At 42.4% G+C, this 22,168-nt stretch overlaps 1 protein-coding gene across 2 annotated transcripts in view; it reads right to left on the bottom strand.

Annotated features, from left to right (window-relative positions):
- The window catches only part of LOC126259634 (UDP-glucosyltransferase 2-like), a 796,919-nt gene that overhangs the window by 507,005 nt on the left and 267,746 nt on the right, over nt 1–22,168 (bottom strand). For both annotated transcript variants that reach the window (XM_049956558.1, XM_049956559.1), the window contains one exon: nt 18,777–18,876. In XM_049956558.1, coding sequence (XP_049812515.1) covers nt 18,777–18,782 — 6 coding nt within the window. In that variant the 5' untranslated portion in view covers nt 18,783–18,876. The remainder of the gene's footprint in view (nt 1–18,776; nt 18,877–22,168) is intronic.

Genomic DNA, 22,168 nt, shown 5'->3' with positions numbered 1-22,168 from the left:
TATAACTAGATCTAAGCTCAAGATCTATTTGACGGATGTCTGACGCCAAACTTTCTTTGTCATAATAGCTGGTTCTCTGGCCGCTGTAACTGGTCCAAAGCACCAGCCTCGTTTCAGCGGATAACTGTCTATTTTTCTGCTGTCTTACGTTCGCCGACGTGCGATATTCGTGTTCTAAACAACCTGAGACCTGTGACCGGAAAAGTGACAGAAGGCACGTTGGTCGGGTGTTATGTCTGCTTGTCGATGGATATCTCCAGCAATAGGGAGGCGTCTCATTACTCGTCATTCAAGCTGGTATATGTCATCGATAACAAAATTGCTAATGAAGTTAGTGATTTGTTGGCGACTGGAACATTTCCAGCAAAACTGCAGCTTCCACATAATTAAGTCGTTGCCTATGGTTTCTTTTTAATAATAAGGAAAAAGTCCATAAATTGCTGGGATACGCTTTAAGGTTACGAGCCTCTGCTATAATAGACGTAAGTTTTTATTAGGTAATATGATATCTGGAAACTGTAAATTTAATAGCTGTAGAACTTTAGAAAGCTACTGAATTGTTACGCCTACGAATCTCGCTAGCACGTAACACCTGAAATAGTGTGAAGCAATTTAGCAAGTGAGGTTGTTCAGCTCGGTTCCACATTTTTAGCTACAATAATTTTGGTGTTCAACGAGTGCCCAATAGTTGCGGTCGTAATTCTACACTAAAAACAGTTGTCAATCTGTAGTTTATCACTTGCCAAAAGCGCCAAGAGAATTTATCACTTTAACGTAACGTGCTTCAAAAACATACTGACCAGCTTTTTGTTGTTACTGTGTATACACATGTATCCGAACAGAGACTTTATTATTCAGCAGCATCTCTGCTGCGCTTACAGAAAGACAACCTAGCACAAAAACGGGGAACAGTTTTGCGAAAACATTTTGCAGCTAAACTTAGACCTTTCGCATAGACAGAGGTGTTTCACTACTCGTGACTCGTCATAATACTGATCACTGTCTATCTGTTTGCGCTAACCAGATCGAGCCATTTCCTTTGTGGTGGAAAAGATTTCCGGAGATAAAGGAAGTGGATCGAAACATATAGTGCAGCAATATAGCTGTCGGTTAATTTCTACATCTCTTCCCAGCCTCAAGCGGATGTGAACATAAGCCACTGTTAATTGAGATCCGTCCATCAGCTTCAGACATGAAGCCTGTCGGTCCCCTGCGTCTATCCCGTGAATCGATTATGCACCCCTGGTTTTCATCCTCTCCTCTGCTCATTCATCGTGAAAACAGCAGGCGCCTTTGTCCTCATCAAAGAAATGAAGCTAATATGTGCGTTTCATCAAATGAGACTCCATTTGCTTGTGAAAACGCTATTCCCTCAGTGAACGCTAATATTTAAAGGCTTCTGACAAGGACCTCGTTTGAGGTACTTGGACTGCAAATCAGTATGTGACATAGTGGTGTGATATAATCGCATTAGATGTAAGTACTGCGTAGTGTAGTAATGCTTTGTTGACCAGTTTACGACATGTAAACTGTCATCGGATGAGCAGATATGATATTCGAGTTATACTGCTACAGAACAGTTTTCAGGCTGTTAAACTTTTCAGCACTCTCTGTGGCGAAATATATCGATTCGCCTCACGCTTTCCTTTACGTCAGTGTGTTTCACACTTTCCGCCCGAGCTCTACATGAGGTTGCTACAATCTGCTCTTATTGTAGCTTCCAAATCTTGATTTCATTTTCATTGGCCACTGTTAAATATTGTTCCTGACGGTGTTGTTTATCACAATTGCTAATCAATGGCACATACGATCACGTGTCGTACCTTCAATTCACTGTTACTTTATTGGTAAAAACAGACTTGGTTGCAATTTTATTTTTTTTATTTTTCAACTACGCGTTTCGCCTCAATTAGGCATCTTCAGGTTAATCTACATAGAAAACAAACCAAATACATCTATTTAAGAATTGCGATCGCGTTGTGCAGAATTGGATAACCTAAGAGCAAGTATAAAGAGATCAAATACTGAAAGAGCAAATACCTTGATTTGGTATTTTTTAGAACGATCCTTTAGACAGCGTAGCCAAAGGGCATCGTCGAATACATCAGGCCAACATCGCCTTCGTTAAACTCAGTAAAAACTAGAAATATAAAATAGTAAAAACATATAAGAAAATTCACCAGTGATCAGACACTCAGAAATGTTATCATATTGCGAAAGCCTTATGATAAGGCCTTACCTTTTCTAGATGGACGCGAGTGACTCCAAGACCAGCATAACACGTTCGCGTTCACAGGAGCGAGTAACAGAATAAGATGGGGCTCAGGTAGTAAGCATAATGCACCACAGCGTCGTGTGCTAGTACTGACGCCTAATACAGAATCACCTAAATAGGTGGCGCTGCCACGCAGCTGCTGGTAAGAAAGAGAGATCGTAAACTGGATATACATACCCACTAAAACTTTATAAATGTAATGCACATAAAACTGTTACTTCTCTTATTTAGATCATACTGTTTTTTCTGTTGTTTAAAGTGCATATTTGTTCACTGCCGGACTGAAGTATACTGTCGAATGACAAACTGATTCTGCAACGTATTTCTGAAATCATTTTCCAAAATGCTAGTCGATTTACTTAAAACAATTGTTATGAATATTTCCGGAACAAGGGATCCAAGCCGAGCGCTTTTCCCCTCTGTTTCTATACAAGAATGTAATTGTGTACAGGAGCTAACAATGTTAATCTATGCTGATACGCGAAAAACAATAAAAATATTTTAAAATGGAGTAAACTGATAATTCAGAAATGTTGCTACGCTTAGTTTACTGCAATACTGGTACTAGACAAATCGTTTGCTGATTGCTCTGAAAATGTGTAGTTACCAATATACGAAATTTCGTTGTTGAAATTTTGCAGCTGCAGACGGACTACTATTTAATGGCAGCATTCATATTGACTTTCGTGGACTTCATGAACTAGTGGAGGTAAGGCTTGTGTGTTTCTGCAACGCAACTTTTAAGGAATATTCAGGAAAACAACATACAACAGATTTATAAGTGTCCACAACCTGTACTCGTGCGTCCATTATGTATCCATGTCCGAAGGAGCTATGCATCGTGATTCGGAATAATCCAGGCACTGCAATAACGTATTTATCCACCGACACCAGGCAAAAAACTTTCAAGTAAAATGTCTCCCCTATACGGGAATATACAAAATGGATGCACGAGTACAGGTTGTGGACACATGGTTGATGAAATGTGGAAGTTTGCGTCTGACCGTGAGTCGTACTCTGAGAGGCTAATGGTAAGGCGACCGCTCACGATAAGTAGTAAATTCGAATTCGAGTCCCGATCCGGCACAAATTCTTATTGTCGTCATTCCATTATATAGCTGATGGTAGTCCACGTTCGCAGTTGCGAATACATTTCATATCTACGATAAATGTAGTGTCTTCCCACGAACCAGAACTGCACACAAAATCTCGAGAATATTGTAGGCATTTCAGTGCAGACAGAGAGAAATTTGTGATTAGTAATTACGAAAAACGAATTAAATGCAATATAATGATAACCAACTGACAGGTCAATTATCTGGCCAATTTGTTTCATGACATGTTAACTTCCGACGTCTTTAAATGACAGAAAAAATTGCACGGGATCGATGAATAAAAGATTGCAACATCCCATTTACTGTGTAATTTAGATGCATTTCTGTGAAGGGAAGCTGAGCAATTGTAATCGTTCGCAGGCCGGAGTGGCCGTGCGGTTCTAGGCGCTACAGTCTGGAACCGAGCGACCGCTACGGTCGCAGGTTCGAATCCTGTCTCGGGCATGGATGTGTGTGATGTCCTTAGGTTAGTTAGGTTTAATTAGTTCTACGTTCTAGGTGACTGATGACCACAAAAGTTAAGTCGCATAGTGCTCAGAGCCATTTGAACCAATTGTTCATGAAGTAAATAGATTCTCCCTTTCGTGTTGGATTTTCGTATGGGCGCATACCGCCTGCATGGAGACGCTTTCTTTCTTTTCAATCGGGCCGAAAACAGCGGAGGGCCCCTTATCGTCGCCTGTTGAACAAAGGCTGCAGGCCTGGACTGGCTGACAGTTTAGAAATCCAGCGACTCTTCGCGATATAGGCCTCGAGTCGGTGCCACGGCGGCACGAGATGCTATGGTAAGACACACCATCCAGTACTGCCTGCCTGCGAACAAGTCAGTTACAAATCTAGGAGCTGTTTTCTAATACACCTGGGTAACTTGCTGGTGTCAATGCTTTAGTTACTGTAGAGGTGTCTACTGTTTGGGGAGATGTTTACCTCTTCACTTGCTGATGTATGGAGAAGGATGGAGGCTCTTGTACACGAACTATTTCTCCAAGTGTAATCTAGTGCCATCTACTCTACAGACATAACTACCCTCACAACGGTTCTACTGTAGCTAAGAGGTACCACACACTTCAGTGAACAACCAACTTTTCCAGTCATGTGCGGTACAATCCTAGTAATCACTCCCTAAACATGTAGATGGGGACAGCAACTTTGTGTTTGTCTCGTCAGTTTGGTGGACGGGTGTTTGTATGATTTTGGTCGGATAAAGCAAGCTATGTGTTTTTCTTGTGAGAGGCTACGTGAAACTGAGATGCGAAGTATGGAGGGGGATTCTGGTGCGAGTCTCTGAGGGCGTCAGAAGCAGGTTCTCATGCCAATCCCTGAGAGAAGTATTCTTCGAGAATCAGGCGCTGGTGGACTTCAATCCTGGCGGTCGATCCTTAGTGGCGCAGATTGTGAGACTTTGGGAGCAGAGTCCATTGTGTACGGACACTGTCTCCACACAACAATGGTGGGCGTTAATTCGGGTAAGCGCGGCGTCACTAAATAAGACACTACGCTCAATCCAGATTTGTCGAGCTTCACGGAATTTATCATGCGTGGAAGACAGATTAGTGAGAAGCGATTGTTTCACTTCGCTTCGTTACGTTAAATCAACCAGCCGCTTCTCTTTAACAGATAAGTGTGTAACGCCGGAAATGCATATCCTCCTATTTCCATCTATTGTACTATTTTTTTTCCTTATTTTGTTACCTGAAGATATAACATTTCTGTGTCTTTGTATATTGTAATTGTTTTACTATTTGTATATATATATATATATATATATATATATGCATTTATGTCGATGTATAATTGGTTTGTTTTGTAAGTATTATTTGTATTTTACGCTGGGTCTTGCCTGGGGAAAACTATGCTATCGAACGAATACGTCGATAGGTAGTGTGGAGAACCAGAGTGTTTAGGATCTTTGGTAGTGTTAACTCTGTCGCGTGGAGCGCGGGCAGAAGGGGTCTGGCTGGGGTGGTGCAGTGGAGCAGGTGTGTTGTGTGAAGCTCCCGCGAGTTGCCGCGCTTTCGGGGTTTGGCAGCATGTAATTTCGCTCGACTTGCGATGATAGTTTCTGACATGGTGTCGCGGACAGGAAGCATTAGCTGGCGCTGGCGCATATCAAGAGCCCGTTTCGTCTGGTGACCGTGTCGAGAAGAAGGCGCGCCAACATCCAGCTTCTGCAACAGCGACGGCCGACAATGAGTGACTGTCGCCACCTCCTCGATCGACGGCTTCAGACCTTCGATCAACCAACAAGGAAGACTGGAAGCACGTAAATTTTTAGAACTGTATGGCAGACCTCAGCTTTTCAAACTTTTAAAATTGTTGCATCACAAAATTACAGCAACTTAGCATGAACGTTTGTTGCTCATTGTCCCAATTGCATTACCAAGCAGGGTCCCTTCCTTCTCCGGAATGAACCCGAGTGTCGTTGAAATTCAAACGCCAGCATCATTCGATTTCACTGCTTTAATTTCAATGTTCAGTTAAGGTATTCATAGCTGGCTACAATATTTAGATTACACAAGCACAAATTAAGAGTGCGAGTTTTGTTACCGTAATTTAGCTTACCTGAGACTGCAGCTCAGCTTGGTACGTACTAAATTTTACTATTGTTAATTGTTCAAAATCATTCAAGTTCAATCTCTTATTTCTAAATTGCGTAGATTCAAGTAGCTTTTGAAATGATTGTTGAGGTAGTCCAAGACTAACCGTATTTTACTGAATTTCGATGTGCTTCAGAAAGAAAGCTCACTATTAACTTCAGTCACTAAATTAACTTTCGATTTTCCGGTTTTATTAATTCTTTTGCTAAATTAAGTCAGAGTGTAGCGAAATTTATTACTTCTGACAAACTTTCAATTTTCATACTACACTTGTCAACCTTCAGTTGCCACGCTTCTAGTGCTAATTATATGTGTAATAACCTTTCTTTTTTCACTTACTATAGTAATTGTCCTTAGGACTAGCGATCGTAATTTCCCCCAAATCTCAAATATCTAATTACCGCTAGTTAATTGTTAACGTAACGGCCGCACATTTACTTTCTTTATTAACTTTACCCCTTTTCAAAATTAATTTCCACCAGTCTCATTTGCATTTTTCCTTTCATTTAGATGTAACCCTTTACTCCCTCTTTACCGACAAATTGACTTCGATGACGATTGCTTTTTCCCAAATTTCCATTAGGTACACGCGGTTTAATTTTTCACTGTCATTAAGGTCGATAAGTGAGGGGGAAGTTACAAGTGGAAGACAGATTTGTGCTTGCTTATCCACTGCCCAGCACATAATTTCACCTCATACATTCTTAACAAACATTTCTACAGTACAAAATGGCCAAAGCAGCTGCTTTTGCGCCCCATACTGCGAAGATTTTGCGCGAACTCATTTCCAATGACGTCTTTCGTTCAGCTTTGCCAGTGTTCCTTGAGGCCAAATCAGCAAAAATACGATGATTTTTTATGTTTATTCAGATGCCTCTTTGAGATGTAAAGAACCTGTAGACCCTTACTGCAATAGTGATAATTATGGGAAATACTAAACAACCTAATGTATTCTGGACTTACAGTTTCCCTTACGTAGTTATGCTCACCGATCACCTCGTTTCACAGTATTCAAAAGAGGGTCCTGCGGTAGTAGAAATAACAAGGGCATAATTAAGATTCTAAGTCGCCATTAAAGGTACCATAAATTTTTCGTGCGACAAGTCTGAGAACTTGTAAAATTTCTGCTTGAATTCGTGTCTTAGAATATTCCTCCACAATAATTTTACGTGGATTTTATCTCGGAACTAGAGCGTGATATTAAGGACTTGCCGAATTTCTATATGAGCCCGTGGGTCAATCCATTGGTGCACGCATAGCATTTAAACAAGAGTGAAAAATATTGTAATTACTATAAACAGTAATCGCTCTGTATTAAGCCAGTTTCCATTTCGCCAACCATATCTTCCTGCAATTCGGTCAGTTATCAGGAACTTAGTGGAACAGTAATTAGGCGATATGAAGGTTGTTTGTTTGCCCCAGACTCCAAAGTAGCCAGAGTATCGGTCTACACTTTTACGCAACTGTTTCACCATCTATCTGTAAAAGTGTACATTTGGTGTTGGCGCGTTGAACAGCTTTCACTAAAGGTTGGGAACTGCGTCATGGGACACACAGATGATCTTACATGTAATTTTACTTCGAGTTGAGTCAAAATCTGACCATTTCAGATCTATAAAAGACGAATTTCACTGTGCATTTAGCTAGTGCAACAACTAATCATTCTGGAGATGCTCAGTTTTGGTATAATGTGTGGCTTCACAAACACATTCACTCGACAGTATTGAACTCCAGTGTGTAGGCTGCTCCTGACTGTATGCAACCGACAGAGCTATGCTGTGCTGGTCCTCTAAATACTCTGCAGTACAGTCGTTTGACAGTATACAGTAGGAACCGTAAGAGACTATTAGAGGACACTGTCCATTATGGCAGGCAGCTCAACTATTAACCAATACCGTCATATAACAAATATTAGAAAACACGTTATTAGAGATGAGACAGTCCTTAACGCTTGTAAACTAAACTTCATTACAAAAAGTGACAATTCTGAAGTCTTATCACACCCATTAACTGATACGACGAGTTCTTGTTGGTGATCTGAATTTCAACCCACTGTTAACCAAACAAAACATGCGTGTCTGATCGAGACTCGTCGTAAGAAGACGTTAAATATTGAAGTTTCTACCATTATCAGTTTATAAGGCCAAATGTCCAAACCTGGAAATAAATGACGATACGTTCAGCACTGGACTGGGAACCCCATCTTGTGGACATGTACAGTCCGACGTTAGAGATGTTTGTTATGGCTTACCCACTATTTTCTCGTTATGAAGTTACTATATGCTACCTAACATCGCCATAAATCCGCACTTATTTAGGTTTACAATGAGCTCACTAAATGAGTTGCAGAAAAAGCCAGGATCAATTCATTCAAAGGGCACGGACGACTTCCTTCCCCATCTTTCCTAGTTCGATATTCTGCTTCACTTCTGATCTCTTCCAGAACACGCTGATTAATGTTTCTTTTAATCTTTAATGGTTCAAATGGCTCTGAGCACTATGGGACTCAACTGCTGTGGTCATAAGTCCCCTAGAACTTAGAACTACTTAAACCTAACTAACCTAAGGACAGCACACAACACCCAGCCATCACGAGGCAGAGAAAATCCCTGACCCCGCCGGGAATCGAACCCGGGAACCCGGGCGTGGGAAGCGAGAACGCTACCGCACGACCACGAGATGCGGGCGATTAATGTTTCTCAAAACGATCATACTTGAAACGAGACAATTTGATTTTCTGGATAACACTCACTCTATACAGGACACAGGTGTACCGAATTGTTCTCACTACGTTCACCCCCTTTTTAAACACAGAGAGAACACAGTGTGACAAATGTTAGACTCTACTCCGCTTTAGACTCCATTTTCTAATCCATAAACGACGCTTCTCATAATATCGAAACTAAGAAATATTCAAGTTGTCATGGAACGAGCTATACTTGAAGAAAATAAGACCATAGTTAAATGGAATTGTAACATCATACAAAATCGCCACAGAGCATGCTGAAACAAAGTATTGTATCATACGCAACGTTACATAATAATATATTTGCTATTTCGAGCGCAAAAAAGTTCGCTGGAGATCATAGGACAGGCTCTATGCCCGATGCGTCGCTATCGCTTTTGCGGACGCCGGTCGGTATCAAGTGGCCGCTAGCCCATGGCGCTGAAATTGGTCTTACCACGACAGACAGCCAGAATCCCTTTCACAAACATGTTTGTACAGGATTTTTGTATTAATGGCTTAGTAGAAAAATGAACGAAACTGTCTCTGACCTTCTTGCAGACTGGTGCTCTTAGCAGACAGATGGAATAGCTATAAAAAAGAGAGAAAAATGATGAGTTTGATATGACGGTTTAGCGTTCGCGTCACATGACGTTGACTACTATACCGCGAAGAGGATACTGAGAGCAGCACCTTAAGTGGAAGTCTACACTTCTCGTACCATGTGCTGCGTACCCCACTGTGACAGACACTTGATGCTAACAGATATGAAATTCGCCGGTTGGTTTGACTAAGGCTAGCTTGTAATGACTAGGGTGTGGGTTCGATTGCCGCTAAGGGTACCAGATTTTAACAGCCACAAATATCCCTTCTTCACCTGAAGTGATGCCAAGTAAAGAACGCAGGACCGTGCCGTGTTGCCAGATCAACATCAAACGTGTCGATTCACTACTGACTGGAACAGAGTTGGATTAGTTTTCGCTGTCAGAGGCGGAAGTCGCTGCTTGCAGGAACTCTGTCTCTACTCGGCTTTCTTACACTGTTAATGTTATTTTAGTTCACTAACTAATCATCATGTAAAATTATAGGACCTTCATTTCTTATTTAAAGTGACCTTGAGATATTAAAAATATTGGCACTGGGCCGGGTTTCGAGCTCCAGTCCCAAATTTTCTCTGGATTTTAACCCTTAGAGGTGACAATGTCCCATCATTTCGTTATTTCGCCACAATGCCAAACTCATCCAGTTCTACTATGGAAAGAGAATCTGATAACAGACACCCCTCAGCATGAGGTCAGCATCGACGATATCGTGGAGTTGGACACCCAGGCAGCACAAAGCTATTCACTGCGTTACCTTCACCCGAACATGTGCACATCACTATGTGGTGAAGAAACAATAAATGTTTCAATTCTATTCGTAGCTATAAGGCAACAGGGAAAGGTGTTGGGTTTGAATCCATGCCAGACAAAAATAATCTGTGTCGTTGTTTCAGGTATCCGTATCATGTTGTTGGTGAACATATTTAATATCTGACATCTGATTGTGCTTAGTTTATAACTCATATAAGTGCTGGGTTCTGTTTCCAGTCCATCACCACAACTTTACCTCATGGCGTTTCACACTTGTACGTTGCACTTTATTGCATACCTCTCGTGGATACTTTTTAGTGGCATTATAAGCTTCATGGGGTTCCCGGTGCAGTGCTAAACGTTCGGTCATTCGGCCTTGTTAACTGCTGCCGGTAAGAACTTCGATATTTAACCTCTCTTTATGCCTTTACGAGTCTCTAACAGACTCACAGGCGTTGTTTGGTTAATAGTGGGTTCAAATTCAGATCACTAACAAAAATTCGTCATGTCAGTTATGGTTGTGGTAAGACTTCTAAAGTTTCCTTTATTCTAATGAAGTTTAATTGACAAGCGTTAAGGACTGTATCATCTCTAATAACGCATTTTCTAATATTTGTTGTATGATGGTGCTAGTTTACATCTGGACTGACTGCCATAGAGAGCAGTGTTCTCTAGAGGTTTGTTGTAACGACTATTGTGTACAGTAAAACGACTGTATCTCACAGGGTTCCGGCGTTCAGAGGTCATGGCTAAACTATGGTTGTTCCTTCGCTTTTCCACATCACGATCAAATCATCGACAGGCGTCTTGGGGGGATTTGGAGTAGCTGCAATTCCCTGGTAGATTTGTTACTCATGTGTTTTTCAATGACTAGTCCATTTTCAAAGTCGTAGAAGTGCGAAGTGACAAACCTTAGGGTGGTTCCCTTACACAAAACAAGGGAAATACGTCAGTGATACATATGGAGGAAAGTATTTGCAATTGGAAGCAAGCAAGCAAAGCGCCTTGTTCTGACCTTAAGAGCTAATCGGTACAGACTGACAGCCGTTTCACTGGTGTCATTCGATCCAGCTGGTAGGAGCATGGGGTCAGCACACTGCTGTCCCGGACGCTATCGGTTCTCTTTACGCTGAAGATGCTGTTCCTTACAAAATAGCTCCTCAGTTGGCGTCACAAGGCTAAGTGCACCCCATTTCAGTCTTCCCACCAAGAAAAAATCCCTGGCAGTATCAGTAATCGGACTCGGGCCGTCCGCAGAGCAGCCAAGTACGCTGACCACTGAGCTACGGAGGCGGATGGACAATTGAAAGAGCTTTTCAAAATGGTACATTGTCATTTCAACCCAAAGTAATTGTTTGCAGTAACAAATAGATGTCATAGTTAACAACAACGTTCGCACCTTGCCTCGGAACGAGCGTGGATAAGTAGGACGTTAGGATGTTGACTCTGTCAGAGATCCTCAAACACTATAGACAGATTTCGCGATTTTGAAGCTTGGTAGATATGTAATACATAATTATTTTACTTGTTCCAACAGATAAAACTCAAATAGCTTCTCTAGTGAACTCCAGGCCTGTGTTTCCATCTGACACAGATTGCTGCCAGTGTACCTGTGACTCTCCGATTAAAATGACTGAGAAATTGTAAACCTTTAGGTCACGCACAGATTGTTTTCAACGTTGCATGGCTTACATTTAATGTGCATGAGCCTTGGGAACTGTAGACCCTCGGCGCTACTGCTGAAGGATCGTTGAGAGAGAGATAAGACTATTTGAAATCTACATATACGTCTTGATATATGGCTATTTTCGGTACAAGTCGCTACCTAAGTACCTTGCATAAATTGCACTTTCTTCGATATTTTCCGAGTACTTTACTGTAAGAGGCCGACAGTCTGTGATGGGTCGTTACAGAGCTAATCTGTTTCGCTTGGTTTCTTGTCTCATTTATCTGTGCATCTGTACTGTACTGAAAAAAGTGCACAACAGCGCAGATGTTGCCGGCATGTACTGTGGGTCGTGTTTGCATTCGGTCATGGTACTTGCTGTCGACGACAATAATGTCCATTTAACTCTTTGACTTCAAGTATGCCTACAGACTGCTCGATTTTGTCTGGGGTTTTGTTGTCCGGTCAATGTTAATGGTTCGATACACGAAAGTAGCTTGGGTAGGTTTACTAATGAAGAATTGACCGATATACAGTTCGTGTACGGGTTCACCGAACGCAGTGGAAGAGCGGCACAACGACACTACGCAGAGCTGTTCCCTCATTGATGGCAACCGCATCACATTACGTTCCGTAGGGTGACTAAATCTACCGTTTTTCCCGGGATCTCCCGTATAGTAGCAATATGTTTTAAATCCTCCCATCTCCCTTCTTGACAACCTGTTTCTCCCGTATATTTCGTCAGTGATAACTGCCGTAAATATTAATTCTGCGAAGTACTATCGACAGTTCAAGATTCATGAATTACACGTATCCAAAACTTTTCGTATAATAGTCGCTACTACTGTCGACAGCCTACTTTGTGTTCTCGCTTCTACGGAAAGAACACTGTTTTGATCAAAATAATATGAGGAACGTGGAAGGAATGACGTACCTTAAATGTCTCGAGGGACCCTGAGAAGGGGTTGTTTACTTGTTTCTCGGCCAGGACTGGAAACTCACGGGAGCGCTAGCCTCGTACCAGTCAGCAGCTGTGGTACAAATAACACACGGAAGTACCAAGGACTCACGAAAAAGGATTACATACAGGGACGTTCATGTTTAAATATGATCGTTACGTTGTTTCTCAATGGACTCCCAAAACACAGCAATATTTCGCAACTCTTCGAAAGAGTTATTTTTCTTTACGAACATAAGTTGACTGTTCAGAGAAATATTAGCAGCAACCTCGAACTGATTAATTCAGAGTTTATGACTGAAATCAATTTTGATAATAATTGCAAAGACTTTTTTGAAAAAGATTAACAGGAATAAATAAAATTGCAGAGTCTGGCAACTTCTTTAAATAAGTACTTGTAGGTACACAAAATATACATGTGAAAAACTGTTTATATTGTGATCATTTTTGTGTATTTATGTGATGAACGAATAAATTGCTTTCTTTAGATGACCCAAGAATTTCTTTCCATGGACCCTAAAATTATAGGATTGTCCTAAGTGTGGAAGATGGCAGAAAACATAAGATATTTAGAGCGCTTGAATATAATATTCACTTCTGAACTCAGATCGCAAATGAATCTCATTACAGGCTTTTTCACTCTAAAATCTTTCTTTTCTTTTAGTTTCTGGAGCTACCCAAATTTTGATACCATGTGACAAAAAGTAAAAGTAAGCAAAATATGCGATTATATTTATACTTGCATCTCCATTGTAACCCGCTCCAAGATAATTCGACGTAATTCTGCGGTTGAAATTTATTGCTACCAAAGCTCCTTTAAACCTTCCTTAAATTTGTTATCAGTTATTAGTAATTTCCCTTAAAACCATGTTCAAATGTTGGTCGTCCTAGTCTGAGAGTTCATGCATTGCTCTGGTCTGTGCTTTGTAAGTTTCGGTTATTGCATATTACAGGATTCTTCACTATTCTGAAAGTATTTTCAGAGAAACAGATGTGACTGCGTTAACAAACCCAAACAATCATAATCAAATTATTACTCTGATATGAGTCACCGGCGACAGTGAGTCCCTTATACCAAAACACTCAGACGGTAGCCTGAAAAACATTTGAAAGTCTGTCCTTGAGGTCTGGATCACCAGGAATATCAAGTGTAACAATCTACACATCACATTACGTGTGATCAAGTGGTGGAACGCACACAAATGTATTTCGTAAAAAAAATAAAAAACTACAAATAAATGTTAATAAAGCGCCCCTTTATAATCAAGCCTGCCTCTAACACTTCACATTACCTCCAAAACAATGGATGGCCCTACAACGAAAAAAAGGAGAGGAATGATCGCTGACATTGTCTCGCGCACGTCTGCATTCACCCAGTCTGGGTTTCCGGTAAATAGTATCTGAACAATGTGCACTCTGGGGATCTTTCTCACGTTGGTGCGAAGATACTAACATTGGTTTCCGGCTCAAGCGATCACTTCGAAGTCTGCTCTTCATGTTACTGAATTGACTGATTCCATGGCCAGGCGGTCAAAGTGACATAATCACTTCACATAAATAAAAATAGTGCCTCAAGTGCCCACATGGACACCCGTCAATTTACTTCTGCATATATATACATGTGTATTCTTTGTAAACTATCGCACAATGCATAGTATAGGGTCCACAGTATGAATATAATCCGTTATCTGCCCTGTTCCATTTATGAAAGGTAGTGGTAAACAGACTGTATACTTGCTTCCGAAAACACTCTAATGTACACTCCTGGAAATGGAAAAAAGAACACATTGACACCGGTGTGTCAGACCCACCATACTTGCTCCGGACACTGCAAGAGGGCTGTACAAGCAATGATCACACGCACGGCACAGCGGACACACCAGGAACCGCGGTGTTGGCCGTCGAATGGCGCTAGCTGCGCAGCATTTGTGCATCGCCGCCGTCAGTGTCAGCCAGTTTGCCGTGGCATACGGAGCTCCATCGCAGTCTTTAACACTGGTAGCATGCCGCGACAGCATGGACGTGAACCGTATGTGCAGTTGACGGACTTTGAGCGAGGGCGTATAGTGGGCATGCGGGAGGCCGGGTGGACGTACCGCCGAATTGCTCAACACGTGGGGCGTGAGGTCTCCACAGTACATCGATGTTGTCGCCAGTGGTCGGCGGAAGGTGCACGTGCCCGTCGACCTGGGACCGGACCGCAGCGACGCACGGATGCACGCCAAGACCGTAGGATCCTACGCAGTGCCGTAGGGGACCGCACCGCCACTTCCCAGCAAATTAGGGACACTGTTGCTCCTGGGGTATCGGCGAGGACCATTCGCAACCGTCTCCATGAAGCTGGGCTACGGTCCCGCACACCGTTAGGCCGTCTTCCGCTCACGCCCCAACATCGTGCAGCCCGCCTCCAGTGGTGTCGCGACAGGCGTGACTGGAGGGACTAATGGAGACGTGTCGTCTTCAGCGATGAGAGTCGCTTCTGCCTTGGTGCCAATGATGGTCGTATGCGTGTTTGGCGCCGTGCAGGTGAGCGCCACAATCAGGACTGCATACGACCGAGGCACACAGGGCCAACACCCGGCATCATGGTGTGGGGAGCGATCTCCTACACTGGCCGTACACCACTGGTGATCGTCGAGGGGACACTGAATAGTGCACGGTACATCCAAACCGTCATCGAACCCATCGTTCTACCATTCCTAGACCGGCAAGGGAACTTGGTGTTCCAACAGGACAATGCACGTCCGCATGTATCCCGTGCCACCCAACGTGCTCTAGAAGGTGTACGTCAACTACCCTGGCCAGCAAGATCTCCGGATCTGTCCCCCATTGAGCATGTTTGGGACTGGATGAAGCGTCGTCTCACGCGGTCTGCACGTCCAGCACGAACGCTGGTCCAACTGAGGCGCCAGGTGGAAATGGCATGGCAAGCCGTTCCACAGGACTACATCCAGCATCTCTACGATCGTCTCCATGGGAGATAGCAGCCTGCATTGCTGCGAAAGGTGGATATACACTGTACTAGTGCCGACATTGTGCATGCTCTGTTGCCTGTGTCTATGTGCCTGTGGTTCTGTCAGTGTGATCATGTGATGTATCTGACCCCAGGAATGTGTCAATAAAGTTTCCCCTTCCTGGGACAATGAATTCGCGGTGTTCTTATTTCAATTTCCAGGAGTGTATATTACATTCCCCTGATCCCTACACGAGGCTTACAGTAAAAGCCGTAGAATTATAGCACTATCTCTGTAGAATACAGTTCCTCTAAATTTACTCATCGGATCGGCCAGAGAACATCGTCGCTATTCTTCCAATGATCGCCATTTAAGTTCTCCAATCAAGTCTGCCACGCATTTACATGAAATGCGCGTACGATCAGAGCTATGCGTCTCTGTGTTTCTTCGACGTCTGATGTCACAGCCACTTGATTAGGGCACTTAATACTGGAGTATACTTCCTAGTATCCCTTTCTATGTGTGCTTCTCAACAGTTGCATTGGATTTTGCCTCAAACCTCCGAACAAATCCATGTCTCCCATTATCATTCTCCACTGATTTAACATCTTTTTTCTCTTCATAAAGCTTCGTAATATTACCCCTATGTATGTATACGATGTACCAGTTTCCAGGCATTTGCCAGTGACGCTGCAATATCGGATACTATTGGCATCTTTCCTTTTTCAATAATATCTTGAATTTTTTAGTATTTAACGAATATATGAGCGACATGCTAACTAACGCCTTTCGTGATGGTCTGCCCCATGATGAGAGCCTCAGAAATGATGAGTACATCTGGGAACTTGTAGTACACTACACTAATGCTCCAAAACTGCGTTTAATCGAACAAATAACATGTAAACACACTAGATGCTGCCTGTGTATAGGTAGTATTGAAGCTGCCACAAAATAATATCTTTGGCTGTCGCAACTATAACGATATCCGGAAACGTTCCTCGTTAAATACTACAAGAATATCCTAGAGTAATCTGTAAGATCGATATCTGGCATTCACTGAAGGGCGATTGTAGTAGGGTCCTGGCGTGGTGGAACATAACATATTCAAAGGTGTCTGAGATTTGTGGGCTACAGTTAACGTCCAGAAGTCGGAGCTGAAGTAATAAGTATAGCTAAGCTGTTGACTTTCCAGAGGTACAGAATTTCCATACTTGTTCTGCGTGGGCAATAATGTCTGTCATATTGTGAAACGATTTGAATAGAAGGATTTTCTGAAGTGGAGTTTGTTCGCGGAAGCTTACGCTTTTATAACACGTCCATCTGTGTGTCTGGCATTGATGAAGCCCGCCTACAATATCGATAACTCTGTCACATATGGCATAAACCCAGAAGAGTTTTATTGAAATCAAAGCACATTAACTACCTGATAAGTATTTGCCTCGATCATCAAATAATTATCGTAATCCTAGTCTTGACAGAACACTTTTCACAAAAATTAAGAGCTTTTCTATGGATTTAAGTTCATGTTATTGAAAGAAGTGAACTACGGTCAACAGTAGCTTCTGCAACGATCTTATGGTAATGAATTATTTGTGTGTCATGTTCTATGGAGTACTGCCGACAGATTCGATAGTCTGCAAAGAAAATTCGATAATGATAGGGCAAAATGTTCCTCGAGTAATGAGTCACCTCGTTTTCCAAATACAGCTCATTCCTGAGTACTTCTATCAAAATGTCCTTATTATCAAAAGAAACTGCAGAGAGTCGCTGATAACTGAATTTAATTCTGAAGTTAAAAAAATGATAATGTAGACGACTAGCCATATGACAGGGACCAATCATGTCGAATAACATGTTACGGGAACTAGTTGGTAACTAGAATGACATTTTCACTCTGCAGCGGAGTGTGCGCCGATATGAAACTTCCTGGCAGATTAAAACTGTGTGCCGGACCGAGACTCGAACTCGGAACCTTTGCCTTTCGCGGGCAAGTGCTCTACCATCTGAGCTACCCAAGCACGACTCACGCCCTGTCCTCACAGCTTTACTTCTGGCAGTACCTCGTCTCCTACCTTCCAAACTTTACAGAAGCTCTCCTGCGAATCTTGCAGAACTAGCACTCCTGAAAGAAAGGATATTGCGAAGACATGGCTTAGCCACAGCCTGGGGGATGTTTCCAGAACGAGATTTTCACTTGGGTAGCTCAATTGGTAGAGCACTTGCTCGCGAAAGGCAAAGGTCCCGAGTTCGAGTCTCGGTTTGGCACACAGTTTTAATCTGCCAGCAAGTTTCAGTTGTAACTAATTCAGTGTAATACGTTGTATAAAGTAATTTTTCATAAATGTTTGTACAGAATAAACAATAGAATGCACATGCTGTTGGCTCTGATATTACTGGACGGTCGCTGGCTATGATAGTGGCTCTAAGAGGACCAATAGGTTAAGGTCTACGGAACATAGAGGATGTTAAAACAATTATTTATGTGAGAGTGTTAAGAAAAGTATATTGATGTGTATACGTAAAATAATAATCTCTTGCGATTCCTTAAGTACAGAAATATTTTTTGAATGTTTAAGAGAAGCTTAACTCTTTACAATGACGCTATTTAAAGGGTAACAAGAAACTCAAATTCTAGCTACATTTCTGTTTGATTAATTAGATATTGTTTATTAGTATTTGCGTGTGGAGTCATTCAGTTTGGAGCCATTAATTACTCAATAAATACATGTATTTCACTTAAGTGTATAAGATTTATTAGTTTATTAGGAATAGTGTGCACAGAGAGTAAAATTAACATCGTCTTCAGCAGATCTAATATTTCAAAAGGACGCTAAGATCCAAAAATTATGCAGCGATAAAAAGGGAGGGATCAAACAAATTTACCGTCGGAATAATTCGTATCCTTGAGAACACGGTAACAACAAGACATTACAGGTCTCATACGTGAAATATTTTATACTGCCATGGGCCATATACGATATCATTGCCTTTCTTCAGTTTGTGAATGGTTCCCAAACTGATGGCCTACCTGCATGAAACCGATATTGAGATAAGTTTGCATCCGACGAGTTACGGTTGTGAAAGAGATGGTAGTTTGTTTTGCGGCCATTATGTATCCTTACTTATGGACTTACCTTCATAAACCACCAGTAACGCTGATGAATCCTTCAAATTTTAGTCGTGCTTCAGTATCTGCAGTCGTAGAAGCAGAACCTGTCTCTCGTCGTCAACGATCTGTAAAAGACAGACAGTCTTTGAAGAGATGTCGCAAAATGGAAGTGCGAAAGACAAAGGTGGAGTATGAGTAGTTTCTATTTTCAATTTCATTAATATTATAAAAATATGTATTTTCCCTCGACGAATTTTTATTATTGTGGTACAATTGATGATTAAATGGATGACAGCAGTATTCCTACCAATAAGGATATTTCAAGTGCTGAAGATTTCCCTCTAAAAAGATGTTGCTGAGTGTCTAAGATACGACTATGTATGAAGTCGGAGGAAATTAAAGTACGTTGTCTTTGAAAAATGACAATATTAAGTCATTCAGAAAGCAAGAGGTTTTTAGTCTGGTAGCAATTTGTTATCCTACAGTCATTTAGTCGATTACAGCAACATCGATTTTAACCTCCAGAGCAAAAGGGACAAATAGAAACTTATTGTTGAAGCTTTCCCTTCTAGGATTAAATTCAAAACGCCCTCCCACTTACGGCGTCATCAGTCACTCGGTTGCAATACTGAAACAACATTGAGTGAAGCAACATGTTTTATCCTCTCTTATGTATGAACATTTCCGACATGAGGGAGAGAGTGCTTATTTCTGATCAGCAGTGTAAATGAAACACTCTTGAGTGGCCAAAAATCTCTTGTTCCTCCCCGGCCGATGTGGCAGAGCGGTTCTAGGTGCTTTAGTCTGGAGTCGCGCTGCTGCTGCGGTCGAAGGTTAGAATCCTGCCTCGGGCATGGATGTGTGTGATGTACTTAGGTTAGTTATGTTTGGATAGTTCTAAGTTCTAGGGGACTGATGACCACAGATGTTAATTCCCATAGTGCTCAGAGCCATTTGAACCATTTTTTTTCCTCATCTCATTTTCATCGGTATACATTAACAAATGTTATTGCGTGAAGTTGGATGAGAGGTTTACCAATATACGTTCTCTAACCATTCAATGCTCTGGGATAAATTTAAGTCATTTCCGCAGTGTCTCATTGGGGCGTCATCAGTCACTCGGTTGCAATACTAAAACAACATTGAGTGAAGCAACATCTTTTATCCTCTCTCATGCATGAACATTTCCGACATGAGGGAGAGTGTGCTTATTTCTGATCAGCAGTGTAAATGAAACACTCTTGAGTGGCCAAAAATCTCTTGTTCCTCCCCGGCCGATGTGGCAGAGCGGTTCTAGGTGCTTTAGTCTGGAGTCGCGCTGCTGCTGCGGTCGAAGGTTAGAATCCTGCCTCGGGCATGGATGTGTGTGATGTGCTTAGGTTAGTTAGGTTTGGATAGTTCTAAGTTCTAGGGGACTGATGACCACAGATGTTAATTCCCATAGTGCTCAGAGCCATTTGAACCATTTTTTTCCCTCATCTCATTTTCATCCGTATACATTAACAAATGCTATTGCGTGAAGTTGGATGAGAGGTTTAGCAATATACGTTCTCTAACCATTCAATACTCTGGGCTAAATTTAAGTCATTTCCGCAGTGTCTCATTGGGGCGATATTTTTGGCCACGAGCCATCGTTTTCCAGTCTAACTAGCAGTCATTAAAGACGCCTATCCTCCACGGATTATTCCATGAACACGCATACTGCAGTTGTTATGCTCATTTGCCGTCATTCTCTTGTGCGATATAAACAAACATCTCATCGCTGTTTTCCTTAGCGTCACATTTGGTATTTTCAGCAGACAAGTCAGCAGTTAAGGACTATTATGCATGCTAGCAGAACTAGACGCAACGCAAGACCAATCACAATCTGGGCAAACTAGTAAGTGACCGCCGCCCTTCCGATCACTACTTCCAGCCTACAAGCAGTTACTATACACTCAGGTGACAAAATTCATGGGATAGCGATATGCACATATATAGATGGCGGTAGTATCGCGTACACAAGGTATAAAAGGTCAGTGCACTGGCGGAGTTTTATACGCAGGTGATTCGTATGAAAAGGTGTCCGACGTCCTTGTGGCCGCAAGATGGGAATTAACAGACTTTGAACTAGGAATAGTAGTTGGAGCTAGACGCACGGAGCATTCCATTTCGGAAATCGTTAGGGAATTCAATATTCTGAGAGCCACAGTGTCAAGAGTGTGCCGAGAACACCAAATTTCAGGCATTACCTTTCACCACGGACAACACAGTGGCCGACGGCCTTTACTTAATGAATGAGAGCTGTGATTTTGCACAGAGTTTGTCTGTGCTAACACACAAGCAACACTGCGTGACATAGCCGCAGAAATCAATGTGGGACGTACGATGATCGTATCCGTTTGGACAGGCGGCGAAATTGGGCGGGCGTTAATGGGCTATGGCAGTGGACGACCGAACCGAGTGCCTTTGCTAATAGCACGACGTCACCAGCAGAGCCTCTCCTGCAGTCGTGGTCATATCGGTTGCACCCAAGAAGCTAGAAAACCGTGGCCTGGTCATACGAGTCCCGATTTCTGATGGTAGGATTCGAACGTGGCACTGAACCCATGCAGCCATGGACCCAAGTTGTCAACAAGGCACAGTTCTAGCTGATGGTGGCTACGCAATGATGTGGGCAGTTTTTACATAGAATGGACTGCGTCCTCAGGTCCAGCTGAACTTACCATTGACTGGAAATAGTTGTGTTCGGCTACTTGGAGAGGATTTGCAGCCATTCGCGGATTTTATGGTCCCAAACAACGATGGAATTTGTATGGATGACAATACACCGCATCACCGGGCTACAGTTGTTGGCGATTGGTTTGATGAACATTCTGGACAAATAGAACGAATGATTTGGCAGCCCAGATCGCTCGACATGACTCCCATAGAATATTTATGGGACGTAATGAGGAAGTTAGTTCGTGCACAAAATCCTGCACCGGCAACAATTTCGCAGTTATGGACGGCTGCAATGCAGCATGGTTCAATATTTCTGCAGGGGACATCCAACGACTTGTTGATTCCACGCCATGTCGAGCTGCTGCACTATGCCGGGCGAAATGACGCCCGAGACGATATTAGCAGGTATCTCATGAGTTTTATCGCTTCACTGTATAAAACGTTATTGAGGTGGGCCAGTAATAATACACTGGACTTGCTGCCGCAAGGATCGGGTTTCAGTTCTCCGACCAGCCATTCAAACTCAGCCTTCACGTGACTTCCCAAAAACGAGAAGGCGAATAATTCGGTCATTCGTCTGAAAAGGGACATACATAGCCGATTTACTTCTCTACTCTTGTCCTCTCCGAGCAAGTGCTTCGTCTCTAATGACATTGTTAAAATGGCTCTGAGCACAATGGGACTTAACATCTGAGGTCATCAGTCCCCTAGAAC

This window comes from Schistocerca nitens, chromosome 5 (assembly GCF_023898315.1).
Source record: "Schistocerca nitens isolate TAMUIC-IGC-003100 chromosome 5, iqSchNite1.1, whole genome shotgun sequence".
NCBI classification, from domain to species: Eukaryota; Metazoa; Arthropoda; class Insecta; order Orthoptera; family Acrididae; genus Schistocerca; species Schistocerca nitens.
The sequence above is the reverse complement of the archived record's forward strand: the minus strand, read 5'-3'. Positions and strand labels throughout refer to the sequence as shown.